General features: G+C 43.1%; 1 protein-coding gene across 8 annotated transcripts in view; it reads left to right on the top strand.

Moving 5' to 3' along the window:
- The window catches only part of vps13c (vacuolar protein sorting 13 homolog C), a 54,730-nt gene that overhangs the window by 24,005 nt on the left and 11,116 nt on the right, over positions 1–19,609 (top strand). For 6 of the 8 annotated variants that reach the window (XR_003463661.1, XM_027287444.1, XM_027287442.1 and 3 more), the window contains 34 exons: positions 1,023–1,327; positions 1,540–1,687; positions 1,780–1,888; positions 2,003–2,121; positions 2,371–2,527; positions 2,702–2,781; positions 2,912–2,971; positions 4,724–4,874; positions 4,985–5,104; positions 5,190–5,293; positions 5,945–6,112; positions 6,424–6,728; positions 6,826–6,973; positions 7,772–7,907; positions 7,996–8,120; positions 8,257–8,423; positions 8,553–8,806; positions 8,969–9,195; positions 9,530–9,622; positions 10,104–10,337; positions 10,423–10,554; positions 10,759–10,848; positions 10,952–11,107; positions 12,168–12,432; positions 14,505–14,665; positions 14,755–14,876; positions 15,159–15,456; positions 15,881–16,270; positions 16,547–16,651; positions 17,679–17,834; positions 18,082–18,207; positions 18,289–18,422; positions 18,743–18,869; positions 19,288–19,523. Coding sequence is in view for 7 of the 8 variants with exons in the window: in XM_027287444.1 (XP_027143245.1) it covers positions 1,023–1,327; positions 1,540–1,687; positions 1,780–1,888; positions 2,003–2,121; positions 2,371–2,527; positions 2,702–2,781; positions 2,912–2,971; positions 4,724–4,874; positions 4,985–5,104; positions 5,190–5,293; positions 5,945–6,112; positions 6,424–6,728; positions 6,826–6,973; positions 7,772–7,907; positions 7,996–8,120; positions 8,257–8,423; positions 8,553–8,806; positions 8,969–9,195; positions 9,530–9,622; positions 10,104–10,337; positions 10,423–10,554; positions 10,759–10,848; positions 10,952–11,107; positions 12,168–12,432; positions 14,505–14,665; positions 14,755–14,876; positions 15,159–15,456; positions 15,881–16,270; positions 16,547–16,651; positions 17,679–17,834; positions 18,082–18,207; positions 18,289–18,422; positions 18,743–18,869; positions 19,288–19,523 (5,708 nt within the window). In the remaining variant the exon portion in view is untranslated. The remainder of the gene's footprint in view (positions 1–1,022; positions 1,328–1,539; positions 1,688–1,779; positions 1,889–2,002; positions 2,122–2,370; positions 2,528–2,701; positions 2,782–2,911; positions 2,972–4,723; positions 4,875–4,984; positions 5,105–5,189; positions 5,294–5,944; positions 6,113–6,423; positions 6,729–6,825; positions 6,974–7,771; positions 7,908–7,995; positions 8,121–8,256; positions 8,424–8,552; positions 8,807–8,968; positions 9,196–9,529; positions 9,623–10,103; positions 10,338–10,422; positions 10,555–10,758; positions 10,849–10,951; positions 11,108–12,167; positions 12,433–14,504; positions 14,666–14,754; positions 14,877–15,158; positions 15,457–15,880; positions 16,271–16,546; positions 16,652–17,678; positions 17,835–18,081; positions 18,208–18,288; positions 18,423–18,742; positions 18,870–19,287; positions 19,524–19,609) is intronic. The other 2 variants (XM_027287448.1, XM_027287443.1) reach the window with 1 other exon arrangement.

Here is a 19,609-nt window from a genome sequence, read left to right as displayed (position 1 = left end):
TTTCTGTCCGTCCCTAGTCTTTCCCCTGTCTCTCATCTTTCTGTCCATTTCTAGTCTTTCTGTCTCTCTCTCATGTTTCTGTCTCTCTCTTGTGTTTCTGTCTTTAGTCTTTCTGTCTGCCTCTAGTCTTTCTGTCCGTTTCTAGTCTTTCTGTCCGTTTCTAGTCTTTCTGTCCGTTTCTAGACTTTCTGTCTGTCTCTAGTCTTTCTGTCCGTCTCTAGTCTTTCTGTCCGTCTCTAGTCTTTCTGTCTGTCTCTAGTCTTTCTGTCTGTCCCTAGTCTTTCCCCCGTCTCTCATCTTTCTGGTCTTCCTGTCTCTCATGTTTTGTGTTTTTGATGTCTTTTGTTCTTTCAGGCTTCTTTTAGCTTTCAGTATTCGTCTGCTGATGAGGTACAGCTTCCAGCATCAAACCTTCTCATTTCTTTTCACTCAGTGCTCCGCTGCACCTTCAGTCCACCTTAAATATCATCAGCAGGACTCACCTGGGTTAACTCGAGTCCTCCACCCCACGTCTGATTGTCAGTTGTGGACTCGGGTTAATGAAGCGAGATGACAAACAGAAAAAAATGAACTCATTCTTTTTTAATTTCTCAAGTCCTCCATAAATGCTTTGCAACTCAGCTGTCACTCATCATTACAGCCCCGCCCCTTGTCGGTCACATGACCTCTGCCTGTGAGACATCACTTCCCTCCTTCTGGATTTTTGTTTCAAAAACTTCTAATTTGATCGTTTGAACCTTTGATCATAATTATTCTATAACTATTGATTGAAGGTTGACAGCAGAGATTTATTCAGACTGAGAAGTTTGAGTTATTCTATATTTAATATTATTTCATGATATTTTTAATATTAACAAACAGATGGATGTTCATCAGACTCAGGTTTCTGAAACAGAAATGCCCGGATGCTGTGTCCAGGCAGTGAATGCGTCACATCGGCTCCTTCATGGCGATTCTGTCTCAGTCTTGGTCATTTGATGCGTGATGATGTCGTCTCACTCATGAGTGTTTTTCTTCTTCAGATGTTCGTTGATAACTTCCAGACGGCTAAAGAAGCTCTGAGCGCTGCGACGGCTCAGGCAGCAGAGAAGGCGGCATCCAGTGTTCGTGGCTTGGCCCAGAAGAGTTTCCGTCTGTCCATGGACATCAAACTGAAGGCTCCACTCATCATCGTCCCTCAGTCCTCCACTTCCCATAATGCCGTAGTGGTGGATCTTGGTCTGATCACGGTGGGAAACAGCTTCTCTTTGCTGCCAGCTGAAGGTTTCTCTCTGCCGGCGGTAGTGGAGAAGATGGAAGTGAAGCTGACACAGCTGAAACTCTCCAGGTATCAAAAAACTCTGACGGTTAATCATCTTCACTCAGTGCATGAACACTCTGTCAGGGCAGAAAACCCTGCTACTCCACTGTATAGACAATACGCTGGGAAAAAGAATGATTAAACTTTATTTCAGTAATGAATTGAGTAACTGTGAAAAGGACAAAGTGAACTTCAGTTTCTGTGCTGCATTCAAACACGATGAATAAATGTGTTTTTAGAACCACGATGAAGCAAGACTCTATTCAGCCAGACATCGAGATCCTCCAACCAATCAACTTAGAGCTGCTTGTCACCAGGAACCTGGCTGCTTCCTGGTTCACCAAGATCCCCGGAGTCCAGGTCCAGGGAGTCCTTCAGTCCCTTAATGTATGTCTCACATGGTTGTTGTTGTTGTTGTTTAAACTGCGGCTGAAGTGTTTTGCAGAATAAAATAGGAAACTGTGTCATGTGTTTATCAGATGAGTCTGGGTGAGGAAGACTTTGGCGTGCTGATGAAGATCCTGGTGGAGAATATCGGGGAGGGGAGTAAAGAGCACACCATGGACATCAAAAGACAGGTCGCTCAAGGTAACCTAACTCCAATGAGCATGATGGAAAATCAGGACTCACCTTTATTGAACAGGTCATAAAAGACCTGCAGACTCACAAACCTGTTTTTTAATGATGTGTTTCCCTCCTCAGAGAAGGCAGAACTTGCTGAGCAGCAGGTGGAGGTGGCGTCATTACAGACAGGGTCTGCCACCAATGGAGGTCTAACCGAAAACACGATAAATGTTCTCCTGAACTTTGAAATAAAAGAGGTACGAAACCTGATTTAGACTTTTCTGATCCAAGTGTATGAATGTAGAAAAGGTCACAGCTCAGTTGACCCAAAAGCCAAACCCAGCACCTGAAGATTGAGAAACATCAGAACCCTAAAAGATGACATGACTATAGCTCCGGTCCGATCATGAATTAATTATGTTGATTATGTTGACTGTCTGTGTGTTCTGCTGACCGTCCTGTAGCTGTCTGATTCTTCCGATTCTGTTTTCTGTTTCCTCTTCAAGGTTTTGCTGACCCTGAAGAAGCCCAGAGAGCAGAAGGAATCCCCTTTCCTGGTCTTTCATGTCGCTCACCTGGGCATCGACACCAAAGTCAGGAAATATGACATGTGTGCCACGACGTACATCAACAAGATCACTATGAAGTGCCTGGAGTTCAACGGTCAGTTTCCTCTGCTATCCAGTTTGTGTTTCTGTGTTTTCTGAGGTGTCTTGTAGTGTAAGTTCATGTTTGGACAGGAAGCAGCAGCTCTTCAGGTACATGTGGTCAAACATAAACATGTGCCTCTGACGATTGTCATGCCTCTTGACATGTGTCTCTGACTTCTGGTTTCAGACTCAAATGGTGAGCCGCTGTGTCTCATTAGCTCTTCGGTCACGTCTGGAGCTGAGCTACTCAAAGTCCAGTATTTCAAGGTGATGATCATTAACTGTTTTATCTGAGTACCTGTGGAGACACAGCACTCAGGTCTGCTGTTATGTGACCTGTGAGAAGAGAAGAAAGATTTGAGATTCTTGAACTTACTGTTTGTTTTTCTTTTCTCAGGCTGACCGCTCTGGCCCAAACTTCTCCACTGTCTACAAGAACACAGAGCAGATGATTAATGTGAGTTCATCCAAAACACACTGATTGTCACTTCACTGTTTGAGTCAGTATTCTGATCCCGTCGATTCATGTTTGTGTGGGAAACAATGACGCCGTCGCTGCCAGACGTACAGACACAGGATTTATTTTAACGGTCTGTAAGTTAATTTCCAAAGAGTGTTTTGAAAGCATATTCAATCTGACAAGAAGAAAGCCTGCGTTTTCTTTAAAGTCTGTGTAAATGCAATTTCATATTTTCTTTCAAAACACAATAAATATGTTGGAAAATAGTTGCTGAAAACACGTGAAAAGACTTTGAACGATACATTACTGAAATATGGAGTTAGAGGTTCAAACAGTTTTTCACCAGTTTTCAGTCCACGATTTTTTGGGTGGTCCTAAAAGGAGACTGCGTGAGACCCCGCCCCCCTTCATTTTTGAATTGCAACACTGCCATCAACATCCCGAAAATGCATCTTCTCTGGATGCCAGAATGTGACAACAGCTCCATTACTTTATTTTAATTCCCAAATAACGAAGTGATAGAGAAGAAGTGTATTGTGAAGGGCCATATTAATGGAAACATGAAAATAATACAGTAATTACAGTAACGTGATTTTACATTGTGTACTAACATAATCACGTTAGGGTAGAGCCCAAAGTCACAAAGTCCATTTTCCTCTGAGGCTTTACAATCTGTACAGGGAGTGACACCCTCTGTCCTTAGACCCTCGGTTCCAGTGAGGAAAAACTTGCCCACAAAAACCTTTAACAGGGAAAAAAGGTGGAAGAAACCTCAGGAAGAGCCACAGAGGAGGGATCCCTCTCCCAGGACGGACAGACGTGCAATAGATGTCAGTGTACAGAACAAATCAACACAAACATATTGTACAATTACAATGACTGATAAAATGACAATGAATCACAATGACTGATAAAATGACAATGAATTACAATGACTGATAAAATGACAATGAATTACAATGAATGATAAAATGACAATGAATTACAATGACTGATAAAATGACAATGAATTACAATGACTGACAAAATGATTACAGTAGCAGGGGGGAGGGAGGGGGAGTTCCCCGGCACTCTAATCCTATGGCAGCATCACTAAGGGATGACCTGAGCCAGCACTAACTATAAGCTCTATCAAAGAGGAAAGTCTTCAGTCTACTCTTAAAGGTGTTGACCGTGTCTGCCTCCTGAACCCAGAATGGTAGTTTGTTCCACAGAAGAGGAGCCTGATAGCTGAAAGCTCGGGACTAGTTTTTCTGCATCCGCTTGAGAGACAATGCGTCTGATTTTGGCGATGTTACGTAAGTGGAAGAATGCAGTCCTCTAAATTTATTTTATGTGACGTTAAAGGACAAATCCTTTACACCGGTAATGGGACACGGGACATCTCTTATATGCAGCAGAAGCTTGTGGCTATGACAGGGAATATATGTAGTCAGATCTGAGTTTACGTGTGTAACAGTGCACACGGACGAGAGACACCTGCCTGGGTCGGACCACCTGTAAGGTCAGCAGACACACCCCCACAGTCCTGAAGCTGAGAGTACTGCCTATTTTTACCTGATTTTGACAACTAATTTCAAAAACTTGTTATTTTTAATCATTCAAATTTGGCTGGGTGGTTAATAACACTTTAGACTTTAAAAAGAATGTGTTCAGGCCAACTGTTGTGTTTTGAGTCTGCAGGTTTCACTCACCATTTATTAAAATGGATTAATTTAAAGTTAATTTAAACTCTCTTTGTCTCTCAAGGTGACCTTCACTTCTCTCGACCTCATGCTTCACACTGAGGCTCTGTTGTCAGCCATCAACTTCCTGTCGGCGGCTTTGTCCTCTAGCAGTGTTTCATCTGAGAGAGAGATCAGACCGAAGATGGAGGACAAGACAGTGTCCGCCAAGTCAGGTTAGTACAATACGCACTAACTATCGTGTTGTGAAAACAAACTGCATTGTGGGTTTGAAAGTCTGTACCATCTGTCTCCTTCTTTAATGTGTTGTCCTGTTTCCTGTCAGCAGGCCTGATGTCATCTGCAGACAGTGAGGTCATCGACCTGAAGGTGATGATGACGCTAGGAGCCTTTAATGTCCTGGTTTGTGATCACAGCTGCAACATGGCTGACATTAAGATCCAAGGTACTGAATCACAGCTGAGTGTTTGTCTGCTGTCCTTCATCAACACACAACAATCCTGATTGACCCCATTTGATGCATCTTCCAGGTATTAATGGCTCTTTGCTGATGCAAGGACCACAAACCCATATATCAGCCCGCCTGAGAGATTTCATCGTCCTCAATGTTGATCCCAAAAGCATCCACAGGAAGGTCAGTTAGCTGAATACGATAATGACGGTTAAAGAGAAGCAGAGAGAACTTTATTCGGTTACCTATTTCCTGTCGGCTTTCTAAACACTTCTCTATTTCTGAATGAATGAAATCTTTAGAGCGTATAGAAATCCAAACATCATCAACATCACATGATATGAATACAGTTTTTGCTTTATCATTATAAGTCCTAAATCAGACAGCAGTTAAAACTCCACATGCAAGTGGGACGCCTAACTTTCACCTTATAATGATTAAAGTTCATGTGATGCTGTACACTAAACATACCTTCACGTGGTGGAAACCACTGAAATCATGGGAAGATGCAGCAAGAGTGTGATCCTGTGAACAACTCTATACGAGCCAAATTCTCCGACTAAGTTAGACTTTTTCAGACTAACCTGAAGTACCTTAGACTACCACGGGAATACTCAGACTATACACTACATAATGCATACTACATACTCGGACTACTCAACACTACCTTGGACTACCATAGACTACTTTAAACTTACACTTCCATAAAATACATCAGATGGTCCAGGATTACTCTATAGAACCTACCATGAAGTTAGTACACAGTGTTGTCCATAAACAATCTGGACTACATCATTCTGCCTCAAATTTTTTCTATTCATTGAACCCCTTCAGGCCATCTCCATCGTGAGTGATGAGGTGTTCAGCTTCAGTATGAGTCTTACTCCTAACGCCACAGAGGGGGCAGGGTATTCCGACACGTCCAAAACTGATGGCAGAGTGAAGCTGAATGTTGGCTGCATCCAGGTGGTTTACCTGCACAAGTTCATCATGTCCCTGCTGGTGAGTTTGTTTGGATTATGTGACAGGTGACATATTTATGCGACCATTGTTAGTCCAGTTCAGGCATCTTGGATTTGTTTATTTCTTTGGGTTTAATTTGTGTTTAAATTTTATTATTCTTAGAATAATATTCTTAGTCTTTTTTGGAGGAACCATAAGTAAACACATTTCAATACAAACCAGACATTTGATGACTTTTAATTATTCTTGATTGATTGATCTTGATTTTTTTGATCATTTGTTGTTTTTTCCTAAAGAGGTCTACAATAAAACATTTTTTATTGATTTATTGTTTACATCTTTGCATTCAGAACTTCACCAACAACTTCCAAGCGGCTAAAGAAGCTCTGAGCGCTGCGACGGCTCAGGCAGCAGAGAAGGCGGCGTCCAGTGTTCGAGACTTTGCCCAGAAGAGTTTCCGTCTGTCTATGGACATCAAACTAAAGGCTCCACTAATCATCATCCCTCAGTCCTCCACCTCCTACGATGCACTTGTGATGGACCTGGGTCTAATCACAGTGGAAAACAACTTCTCTCTGCTGCCTGTCGATGGATGTCCTCTGCCGGTCGTCATTGACAACATGGATGTACAGCTGACACAGCTGAAACTCTCCAGGTGGGTCAGTTGATTAAGATTCAAGGATCTGGTCCAGAATCAGCTCAAAATAATCCAGCAATAACTTTACCCACTCTGGTTTTCTGTGGTATATCAGGACCTATATGGACCCGACATCGGGTCGACCCAGCACTGAGCTGCTGGAACCAGTAAACCTGCATTTGAACATAAAGAGGAACCTGGCAGCTTCCTGGTACAAGAAGATGGTCGCTGTGGAGATCAATGGAGACCTGAAGCCCATGATGGTAGGAAGAGGTGGAAGAGATAGAGGAGGAGGAGGGGAAGGAGAAGGTGGAGGAGGTGTTAATGAAACATATACCTTCAGAGTGACTCATTATAAATATCACATCAACTCTGATTTGTCTGTTCTTGTTTTTGAAACCAGTTGAAATGTTCACTGCCAAAGATACCGTTTGTTCTGAGGACTCTTCTTCTGTGGTGAAGAAATGTAGCATCATTAGTCTCCTTTGTGTCTTTAGTAATCTGATAAACTGTAGATGCTCCCATCAGGATCCGAATGTGACTGTTTTTTTTTTGGCTGACATGAAGAAACAAAATTCTTCTTGAAAATAAAATGCCTGTTTACAGGAGGTGTTTCAGGAGCTCAAATGAATTGTTAACGTTTCTTTGGACGTTCATTTAATATGACCTGTTTTCCACCTGTAATCCTGACAAGAGTGCTTTGTAAGGTGACCAAAGCCTGTGTCTTCATCATCCGCCAACCTCACTTTTCTCCGTGCTTTAACGTCCATAAAATCCTGCCACAGACTGAGAAGTCTGAGGTGGGAAGTTTATTTGTGAATGTCCAACTCCATTTCAAAAAACACAATGACACTACGCCGCATGATGAGGCTGCACTGTGTGACAAAAATTATTTAGAAAATATTTTCAGCTTAAATTTAATTCTATACAGAACAAAGACAAGATATTTGAGGTTCAAACTGCTGAACTTTAGAGTTGTGACCTTTCAGAGTGTCGGAGGAGTGTTTGATTTGACATTTCACAGTCATATGTAACAAGCCAAATGGGGCTTGTGTCTACAGGTGGAACTGAGTCAGGACGACTTGAAGGTGCTGCTCAGGATCCTGATGGAGAATCTGGAAGAGGCTGGCAGTCTGGAGGCCAATGCCCCAAGACAGGGGGCCAGTGTGCAGCTCAAAGCTGGAAGCCCCCACACAGGTCTGACATGGATCCTGGTTTAGCTTTATAGACTGTGTCCGTGGTCCTGATTGTTTCATGTTTCTCTTGATCTGTTTCATGAGTTCAGATGATGTTTTGAAGCCCGCCCCAGTCAGCAGTGGTGAAGAGGAGGAAGAATCCATGGAGACAATGAAGTTTAACTTCAACATTGAGTCTCTCGGTCTGGTTCTGTACCGCAATGATCCAACAAGGGTCAGTCAGCACATTTTCTTTATGTGACCTGCTCTGATTACTGATCTTAACTAAATGAATCCTGATCGCGAACCAATTGGTCCAAGAGTTCAGCTGGTTCAGGTTCTCGTTTTGATTGGTTATCTGTTCCCTGCAGTCATCAGACCTCCAGCGCCAGCAGGACCTCAGACTGGGCGAGTTCAGGCTCCATTTGCTAAAGACTTCAGGAAGGATCTTGAACAGCGGCAGCATTGAGTTGACCACAATCCTGACTGCCTGCACACTGGACGACCTGAGGATGGGCATGGAGAGGGTGACATCACGGTAATAGCCAGATCACCTCTCACAGTTCATTGTATTCATGTAACGTAAGGTGGAAAATCAATCAGTTTCATTGATCATAGTCTCATTCTCAGTATGGACTCACCTGTTTGTTTGTGGGTGTGGCTGCAGGATGGTCGGTCGGAGAGACGAGGAGAGCTCTGAGGCGATGATCGATGTGACGTATCGACAGAGCTCTGGAGAACGGGATGTGGTGGCTGTTCTGCAGAAACTCTATCTGTGTGCCAGCGTGGAGTTCCTGATGGCCGTTGCAGATTTCTTCCTGCAGGCGCTGCCGCAGAGTCCGACTCCTCCCACCAGCTCTGCAACGAGTGACAGACTGGTGCTGAGACAGACCACCGAACCTCGAGCCGATGCCAAGACCAGTAAGACCAATGCAAGGCCAAGCCCAAATTTAATTTAGTCTCTCTTCAGCTGTCCCGTCTAATAAAAGCTGAAGATATTTTAGTCCTGGGGTTTCTAAACTGTGATGATGTGATCAAACCTACCTGCAGAAAACATCACACGTGTCTCTTTTCTGTCTGCAGCCTCCATGGTGAGGACTCGTCTTCGGGCGGTGGTGGTGGACCCGGAGGTGGTTTTTGTGGCCAACCTGATGAAGGCTGATGCCCCTGCCCTTGTGGCCTCCTTCCAGTGTGACTTCACCCTGCAGACCGAAGAGGACGGGATGCAGAACATGAGAGCCAATCTGAGGGAGCTGAGAGTGCTCGCCTGCCCCTTCATCCAAAACAAGGATGCCAAGGCTGTCACCACCGTAAGATAACATGACTACATGTAGTTCTCTACAGGGTTTAAGGGATCAGCTTTTTGTGTTTTGACATCAGATCTTAGATGCAGACAGATGTTCATCCATCTCTCCTTTCCTCCAAATTGCTGCTCGCTGCATAAACTATTCCAGTTAAACTGCTGGAGAAACTCATTTTCAAATATTTCCTTTCAAGCATCTTTGGAAGGAAACAAAAAATGTCTTGTAACGACCTTCTGTGTTCATTTATTATCCATCTTGACCTGCAGGTAGCGACATCAACACATCTTCACCTGCAGGTCGAACTGCTACTCTGACTTATTAGTCTGACTCTGTCCAATAGGTGTTGAGGCCCTGCTCGGTTGCCTTGGAAACTAAAATGCAGCCCAACCAACCACTGAGTGGCACTGTGACCGTGGAGGAAGTCATTGTGAAGGTACATTCAAAATGTTTAAAATGTCTTTATGGATCAAACATTTTATCAATCATGTTTTGATTTTTTATTAATTTATGTATTTCATATAAGATTTTTGCTCAGGACTTGTTCACCAACTTCATATTAAACACTCTGAACAATTAAACATCTCTTTTTAGCGTTCATCGTGTTTCCACGTTATGAACACACTGAGGTCAGAAGAATACTGACATGTGGATTCAAGTATGGAAGTGAAAAGAACTTTTCCAACCCAACTCAGGAAACAGCAAAGATGTAGACTCAAAACATTTTAATTTGGCCTCCACACAAGTCAGTTACTTGGGAAAGGACAAAGGAATCAAGTCATTGTGATGTCGATTCAAATCAGCTTAATAGAAATTAAAATTACTTGAGACTTGACCTGAGGTAGTGTGACGCGCATGTGAACACACCATTTATAAACAAACTGTCAGTGAATAGTTGGTGTGTCTTTGTCCTGCAGATCTCACCATTCATCCTTAACACAGTGATGACAATAACAGCCGCCATGACAGCAAAGCAACGTGATGAGCAGAACGAGGAGTCAAAGTCAGAAGTCAGTGACCTCTGGTCAGTCATGAACATCTATGGCTGTAACTACTGGTTCCTGGGAGTGGACCAGGCCACCGAGGTCACAGAGAGCTTCAGAGAGCAGGATGGACACAACCAGGGCGAGAGCTTTGCTGTAGAGGTCAAGGTTCGACATTTAAGCTTCTCTAACACAATTTTATAACAAGGTTGTCAGATCTGTTTTCTGTTAACAAAGTATTAATGCTCCACAGGTAGTCCAGGTGACTCTGGAGTCTGGTTTGGGTCATCGGACAGTCCCTCTGCTGCTAGCTGAGTCCGCTTTCAGCGGATCAGCCAAAAACTGGTCTTCTCTGCTGCAGCTGAGAGCCGACATGACCCTGGAGGTGAGAACCGATCCTTCACACGTGAACCAGATCCTTTTCTTCACACCTGAACCAGAACCTTTCCTTCACACCTGAACCAGAACCTTTTCTTCACACGTGAACCAGAACCTTTTCTTCACACCTGAACCAGAACCTTTCTTTCACACGTGAACCAGAACCTTTTCTTCACACCTGAACCAAAACCTTTCTTTCATGTGCCTGCAGGTGAACTACTTTAATGAGATCCATGCGGTGTGGGAGCCTCTGATTGAGCGAGTTGAAAGTGGCAAACGCAGATGGAACCTGGAACTCGAGGTAAATGTGTTAGCTGTTACCCACTATATATATATTAACTGCTATCCTTTATAACTGGATGAATTAGTTAAAATCATTCATGTTGTTATCCTTGTTCCTTCAGATGAAGAACAACCCGGTCCAAGACAAGAGTCCGGTTCATGGAGATGACTTTGTCATCCTTCCTGAACCTCGCACGGCCATCAATATCTGCTCCAAAGACACCATGAACATCACTGTCTCCCAGTGCAGCCTCAACGTCTTACACAACCTCGCCAAGGTACCACACATAACTACTGTAACCTCACAAAGGTACCAAACATCATAACATCTGTAACCTCACAAAGGTACCAAACATCATAACATCTGTAACCTCACAAAGGTACCAAACATCATAACATCTGTAACCTCACCAAGGTACCAAACATCATAACATCTGTAACCTCACAAAGGTACCAAACATCATAACATCTGTAACCTCACCAAGGTACCAAACATCATAACATCTGTAACCTCACAAAGGTACCAAACATCATAACATCTGTAACCTCACAAAGGTACCAAACATCATAACATCTGTAACCTCACAAAGGTACCAAACATCATAACATCTGTAACCTCACCAAGGTACCAAACATCATAACATCTGTAACCTCACAAAGGTACCAAACATCATAACATCTGTAACCTCACAAAGGTACCAAACATCATAACATCTGTAACCTCACAAAGGTACCAAACATCATAACATCTGTAACCTCACAAAGGTACCAAACATCATAACATCTGTAACCTCACAAAGGTACCAAACATCATAACATCTGTAACCTCACCAAGGTACCAAACATCATAACATCTGTAACCTCACAAAGGTACCAAACATCATAACATCTGTAACCTCACCAAGGTACCAAACATCATAACATCTGTAACCTCACAAAGGTACCAAACATCATAACATCTGTAACCTCACAAAGGTACCAAACATCATAACATCTGTAACCTCACAAAGGTACCAAACATCATAACATCTGTAACCTCACCAAGGTACCAAACATCATAACATCTGTAACCTCACCAAGGTACCAAACAGCTCAATTTATAGTCTGGCCAAGTTACCAGACTTAATAACATCAAAAATAACAATATGCAGTTTCACGGAAATCAGTGAAAAAGTTAGAAAGTTTTGTGTTTTTGTACTTTTGAACTATGAATGATGTAAAGAGCAGATCAATTCATTTGATCTATTCAGTCATTGGAAATCAGCTAACAGTGGGTTGTCTTTTGATCATAAGTTCTAGATAAACATTACCAATTAGTCATTGCTGTGTTTTGATCAGGCATTCTCCGAGGGCACCGCTTCCACTTTTGACTACTCTCTGAAGGAGAAGGCCCCCTTCACCATCAGAAACTCTCTTGGGATTCCTCTCATCATTCAGCACAGTGCCAACCTAAGGCTAGTGGGTTCACCTGCTCAAGGAAAGCTACATGAGCTGCCTGTGGATGAGAGCATGGACCTGGAGCACTCTATGTTTGAACCATCGTCACGAGGCAAACTGTCGGCTCTGCAGCGGCAAGAGAGCTGCCTGTTCAACCTCACCATCGGTCAGAAAGCCTCACTTTTACTTCATTACCATTCACACCAACAATCAGTTAAGCTCAATCCATGTAAAAAGAAAAGAGAGCAACACAAAGAGCAATCCCACCATTTATTGGTTCAGGAATTTTAATTTTAATGGATATCCTGTAGCCTTAGCAAAAGTGATAACAGAATCAGAGACCAATGCAAGTCTACCAGAATCAGGTTTTGTTGGCAGTTTTAATATCTGATCGGGTTATAAACAGTGTTGGGTATAGTTACTTTGGAAAGTAATTCATTTGGTTACAACGTTACAATTATTATCATCAATTAAAAGTAATCTGTTACGTTACACCTATGAATAAAAGTAACATGTAGGAGTACAAATGTGCGCACGTCGAAATATGCGCATGTGGAAATGTGCATAGAGCGCCACGCCCACATAGTTTCCCCAAAATTCATAATTTTGATAACTTTTACTCAGGAAGTCTATGTGAATACACCTACCAAGTTTGAAGTCAATGAGGTAAAATCCCTAGGAGGAGTTCGTTCAAACATGACCCCTTGTCAACCAGCCCAAAAAAAAAATGGGGATTTTCATTCTTAAATATCTCGCTTCCTGTTCATTGTGACTCTGTGTCCAAAACTATGGCGGGGCTGTTCAAAAAAAAAATTCCAGGGGGCGCTATAGAGCTTTTTTGCCCCGCCCCCTCATTAATTATGCAGCCAAATTGTGCATAATATTGGTCTTAATGACCACAAGAAGTTTCAGACAGCTCTGTGAAAGTGTATGATAGCCCAACACTTTTCCCCGAAAATCAGCCCAAAAGTAAATGTAGTCATTTTTTTTCCAAAAAATCGGTAGCGTTGACTTTGAAGCGCCGTCACGGCCACGCCCTCTGATGAAAAGTTGTGATTTTGATAACTTTTCATTGTCAAGGCACACACAGCAAGTTTCAAGCACATCGGATGAAATCCCTAGGAGGAGTTCGTTCAAATGCGACCCCTGGAAATGAGGCAAAAACCCCAAAACTCCAAATCTGACAAAAATTGGACGCTGTACGGTTCACTGTAGCCCCGGGCACCAAGAGACTTTTTTGTGCGTCTGGACTGTTACATACTACAAATTGCACACCTAGGTGGCGCTGTCGAGGCATATGCGTACGTCCATGAGACCCCAAAAATGCGAAATTTTACACCTGACATGGGGTGGGGGGTGGGCAAATTTTCATGAGTTTTCGGGGGGATATTGGCTGTCGAAAATGCGATTTACTTTGTAGTCTGAAGAAGAAAAAAAAACGCGTGCTCGGCCCTAATTAATGACCAGTCAACGATCTAACAGAAATTTTAACAGCTGCCTCTAAACAAAAATGATAACAGGCCGTATAACACAAACAATAAAATTGCTCACTGGCACACATTGAATTTCACCGGTAGAGACAGTTTTAGCTAAAACTCAGACACTGTTGCTTTGGAGCTGGTGCACCACCGTCGTCTTGCTCAGCAGGCTTTGCTACCAGGGTGATAAGAGTGCTGCTTGGAGCAGAGTGTGCATTTTACCGTTATGTTCTTGTCCTTTTCGCTGGTGAACTGAAAATAATGTGCATACTTCATGACTCAAAAGCTGTCCTCTCTGCCGTCTTGCCTTCGAAAATACACACACACACACACACACACAGGTAACGTAGGTCAGCAGGGCGCTGACGCATGATCACAGCGCTGACACATCCGCAGGTGGCACAATACTGTCTGACAAAAAGCTGCAGTTGGAATTTTTCTTTCTTTATGCAGAGAAATTCTTAAAGCAGCGGATTACTTTTTAAAAAAATAACAAAGTTACTGATTACTTAACGCACAAAACTAACGCATTAGGTTACACCTTACATGAAAAAAGTAATTAGAGTACTCCCACAACACTGGTTATGAACCTGAAGTTCCCTCTTTTAAATTAAACTGATGATGTGTCTGTGAAGGTTTTCAGTCATCCAGGTTGAAGGTATCTCTAATCATAGAGGTTGCTTCATTTCTAGTTGATTTGTGAAAAAGGATTCATGACTGATGTCATGTAATCATGACTGATGTATTTCTGAACCCGTAGTTCCCTCTGGATACAGCGAGATCTCCAACATCGCTGTGGACAAACCGGGTCGCCGTCTCTACAACATCCGTGGTCCAATGCTGCAGGAGGCAGTTTCCGTGCTACTGCAGATTGACGCTGCTGAAGGAAACAAGGTCATCACTGTCCGCTCACCGCTGCAGGTCTGGACCATAAAAAGTTCACTGCACAGTTCTCTGAAGGTCTAAACACTGCTGAAGAACAAACCGCTGCTACTTCTTTGTGTTTTCAGATAAAGAATCACTTCTCTGTGCCGTTCACCATCATGAAGTACTGTCAAACATCCAGGAGCCTGCAGAGCATCGGACAGGCCGAACCTGAGCGAGAGTTTCACGTTGCCTTAGAAACATACAGGTAGCATCACACACAGTATATTAGCATGGTGCACCACTTATGTGGTATCATCTCTGTTTCTAAATGGTATTCACCTCATTTAAAACAGCAGGAACAGCATCTGGATTCAGATTTGATCAGCACTGGCTAGTTGACAGTTTGATCCTAGTTTGGTGAGCCTGGTCTGAAACGAAATCAATTCAGGGGCTAATTGGAAAGTCTGCTGAATTGCAGATCCAGGTGTTGCTCCAGGTTTATAGAGATGATGACATTGTACACCCCCCCCCCCCCCCCCCCCCTCAGGTGCCAGCTATATGTGCGTCCAGCGGGATGTTTGGATGGTCAGTATGACCCATCCTCCACCTGCGTAGCGTGGAAGGAGCAGGTGCACCGCAGCTCAGAGGTGCGTTCGGTGCTGCAGTGTCCAGCGACTGAAAGTGGCCTGCTGCCACTGATGGTCCGAACTGTCGCTGTTCCTGATGACCTGCGACACATTGCCAACCATGGAGAGGAAGACTGGGACCCTGCCTACATCATCCACCTCCACCCTGTGGCCACGCTACGCAACCTGCTGCCCTACAGCATCCGCTACATGATGGAGGTACAGCAGCTTTCACCCAGACAGTCAGAAACAAAAATATATGAAAAGCTCTTTACATAGAAGAAAGATTATTGTTTTTTTTTTTACTTTTTAGCTTCATGTGAATAATCAAACCAGTTATATTAAACAATTCTTATTTATCTATTAACCTTTATTTAACCAGGAAATGTCCCAGTTGGTGCCTTTGTCCCAAAAGAGTTCCGGTCAGACAAGCAACAACAAACAAACTAACTAAAACTAAAACAGTTCAAAACAACGCAGAATTAAAACACAGGACATGTCTAGTACAAGCTGTGAATCCAACAATATCAGTTTAACGTTTTTTTTCACCAAACACTGAACATGAGGTATAAAAGTAAATTGGGGATTCAGATAAGATAATCTGGTTTGATCTGATGTGGTCTGACATGGTTTTCCTCCTCAGAACTCAGCAGACTTTTACGAGCTTCAGGAAGGCAGCACGTCGGATCTCCTGAATGCTCGTGTCTCAGGTGAGATCATGTCATTGGTGCTGATGAGGTATCAGGGTCGCAACTGGCATGGACACGTTCGCATCAAACAGGAAATGCCTGAGTTCTTGGTCGTGTATCTCACCTGTGATTCTGACCAAAACATGACGGTGGACTTGAGCATTCACGTGACAAGGACGACAAGCCGCCTCCTACTGTCACTCTTCAGCCCATACTGGATCATCAACAAGACTTCCCGAGTGCTGCAGTACCGAGCTGAGGACCTCAGTGTCAAACACCCGGCAGACTACCGGGACATCATCCTTTTCTCCTTCAGGAAGAAGAACCTGTTCAGCAAGAACAAGGTGAGACCAGTATCTGGACAGGTAACCAGTCTGTTAGACCATGCTTCCACAAATGTCTTCATGCTCTCTTGAGGATTTACATTTTAATGATCACATGACCTCAATCCTCCCTTGCCAAACTCAGGTCACACACCTAAAAACATGCTTACTGAAATTTAATGTGTTGGTCAAACAAAAGTATTTGTACTTAATTTCAACCCTCGATGGTCCCATCAGTGGTCCCATCAATATTAATGTTATAATAGCAGTAATTTAACATATTGTTGTTTGTTGCAGCTCCAGCTCTGCGTCTCCACCAGCTCCTGGTCTGATGGTTTCTCTCTGGACACTGTGGGAAGTTATGGATGTGTTCGCTGTCCTGCCAACAGCATGGACTTCCTGGTACCTGAAAACCTCTATCACTGTCTTTGCTCAGTATAAACATGTTGGCCATTTTAGTTTTGCATCACTAAGTTCATAAAACTTGAAAAAAACAGCTAAGTCATCTTATACCAACTGCTTGTTTGGACACACTTGAGGAACATCCACAGCCTGGGCAGGTCCAGTTGTTGTTTATATTCAGTACTTTTTTCAATGTTGCACTGTTGTCTATTCCCAGTGTTTATATGTAGATGATAATGGTATTTATAATTATTGATGTTTTTGACACTTTGAACAGCATGCGCATGAGCACATCAGCATATAAAGATGGACTTAAATGAGCTTGGGTCTGTTTGAGGTTTCTGTCTGTTAAAAGCCACCATCGCCAAGTGCTTGCTCATGGTGAACTGTTGGTCTCTGTAAATAATAATATACAGAATAATATACGGAAAGTCATGAGATAACTGAAGTTATGATCTGGAGCTATATAAATAAAATTGAATTGAATTGAGGGTGAAGAGGTTCTATAACTGAGCCTTGTGGAAAAACCTATTGTTACTGTAAAGAACTCGGACTGGAGTCTTTGTCAGAGCTTTCGACTGATGACACCTTCATCTGCAGATTATTGCTGCTGCAGTTCTGATAATGAAGACTGTGTGATCATGTAAAAAGCTCCAGAACAAGGACTAAATAAGGCTACCAAAACCAGATTAGAAGTGGCCAGGAACTTGAGCATTAGCCAATTAACTAGCTGAGAGAAGATTCATGGATATGAATTTTTTCAAGAAAAATGCCTCAAACGTTCTTTTTTAGGGTTAAAATGTGACAGTTTGTTGCTTTCAGTCTTGAAACTGAACTGAAATCAGGTCACTCCTGCTATGATTTTATGCTGTATCAATCAAACTTCGGACTGGTCTGAACATTTACTTTATAGTCAAGTGGAGTTGTCCTTTGATAGATAAAATGTGTAGAATAATCAACAGATTGAAGGATGAAATATTCTTTTCCTGACTGACTTTGACTTTATTTATTGTGTTTGTGGTTCCAGGTCGGCGTCAGTATCCAGATGAGCAGTTTTAACCTGACCCGGATAGTTACTATGAGTCCGTTCTACACTCTGGTCAACAAGTCCTCATATGAACTGGAGGTGGGCGAAGTCACCAGCCAGACCTCCATCAGGTGGCACTACATCTCCACCACCGAAGTAAGTATAACCCGGAACAACTACAATTACCAGAGAGAGCATTTCTGTGACTACTGTTCAATCAGTTTCCGACTGTGTTGTGTTGAAGTTCTTTCAGATTATGGATCCATCACTTTTGGATCACGGTAACATCTGTGGTGCAGAGTTTGGTCCTATTCAACAGAACCATCTTGATGGATGCATCTTCATAGTAAACTCGCTGAGTGTTAACCCTTACCCTAATGTTGTGAATGTGTGTGTTTGGCAGTGCCTTCCTCTGTGGCCAGAGAACAGCTCAGGGAAGTTGTGTGTCCGTGTGGTTGGATCTGAATCCACTTCCAAGTTCTTCTTCTTTAACCAGCAGGACAATGGCACCCTCCTGAGCCTCGACATGGTGAGTATCTCTGCTCAACCAATCACACTGGCCGATTCACTCTGTGTTTAGTGCATTTAACATGCATTTGGGTGTTTTCAGTGTGGTGGCATCATCGTGGACGTCAACATCTCCAATCTCTCAACTGTCATCAGCTTCACTGATTATTATGAAGGGGCAGCTCCGGCCTTGCTGCTCAACCACACGCCCTGGGTCACTATCAGCTACAAGCAGAGGTCAGAGGTCAACGCACACTCACACTCATTGTTCATATCCCAGCTTACTGTCTTCCCAGTACCCTGGTCCTGGTCCTGGTCCTGGTCCTGGTTCAGTTTCATTTCTCTAACGTTTCTTGCCATCTGGTTTAAAACAAGACAAGTATATTTATTTAAAACACACAAAGGAATTTGACTTCCTGATGTATCAGAGTTGATTAATAATACCATCCTGTCACAATGTCTTGCGCTCTTACACGTTAATTTGCCGAAATTAACTCAGAACCTTTTGTGATGGTTTGAAGATTCCTCATACTGATCCTCTCTCTTTTCTCACTCAGTGGCTCGGCAGTGGTTCATCAGCTGAAGCCTGGCGAGGCTCGGCGGTTTGCGTGGGACGACCCAGCTAGCGTCAGAAAGCTCAGCTGGAGCTGCATGGAACATTCTGGAGAGCTGGACCTGCTAAAGGTTTGCTTCTATGGATTTAATGTTTAAATGAAATCAATGAAATAAATAAGAAAAACAAATAAATGTGATTGTCATTTAAAATTAGTTGTTTTTAGTTTGTCTTTTTTGGGTCATTACAGTAAATGAACGAACATCTTTCAAACCTACTCAGAAAAATGTTTTCTTCTGCCCTCATATGGACAAAGAAATCAATGGAGGCAGTTCGAGCATGCAAATATGAAAGAACAAGAACAGAACCCAGAGGAACCCCAAAACTAATTAGTGACATTGTGTCTGTTGAAGGTGTACAGGCATTTGCTTGATAACAAGCTAGCGTCATGTTAGCATCAAGTTAGCATTTTATAGAACTTTTAAAGAACAAGTCCAGAATCAGGTCGTTGTTTTTTGACCATTGGTCTTTGTCTGGTCTCTGGTTCAGGACGAGGTGGGTCAGTTCTCCTACGACAGCCTGTCTCAGGTGCACTGGGTTTCCTTCCTGGATGGACGACAGCGGGTGCTGCTGTTCACGGAGGATGTCGGCGTGGTGACGAAGGCTCGGCAGGCTGAGGAGCTCGAACAGTTCCAACAGGAAGTGAAAGTGTCACTACAAAACCTTGGACTGTCGCTGATCAACAACACGAGCCGGCAGGAGATCGCTTACATCGGCATCACCAGGTAAACGCCAACATATCACCAGTGGTTCTGTGTTTGAAGCTCAGGTGTGGTTCTGTGTTTGTAGCTCTGGTGTGGTTCTGTGTTTG

The sequence above is a fragment of the Larimichthys crocea genome, chromosome XIII (assembly GCF_000972845.2).
Source record: "Larimichthys crocea isolate SSNF chromosome XIII, L_crocea_2.0, whole genome shotgun sequence".
In the NCBI taxonomy this organism is placed as follows: Eukaryota; Metazoa; Chordata; class Actinopteri; family Sciaenidae; genus Larimichthys; species Larimichthys crocea.
Note: the sequence above shows the minus strand (reverse complement) of the source record. Positions and strands in the feature narration are given on the sequence as shown.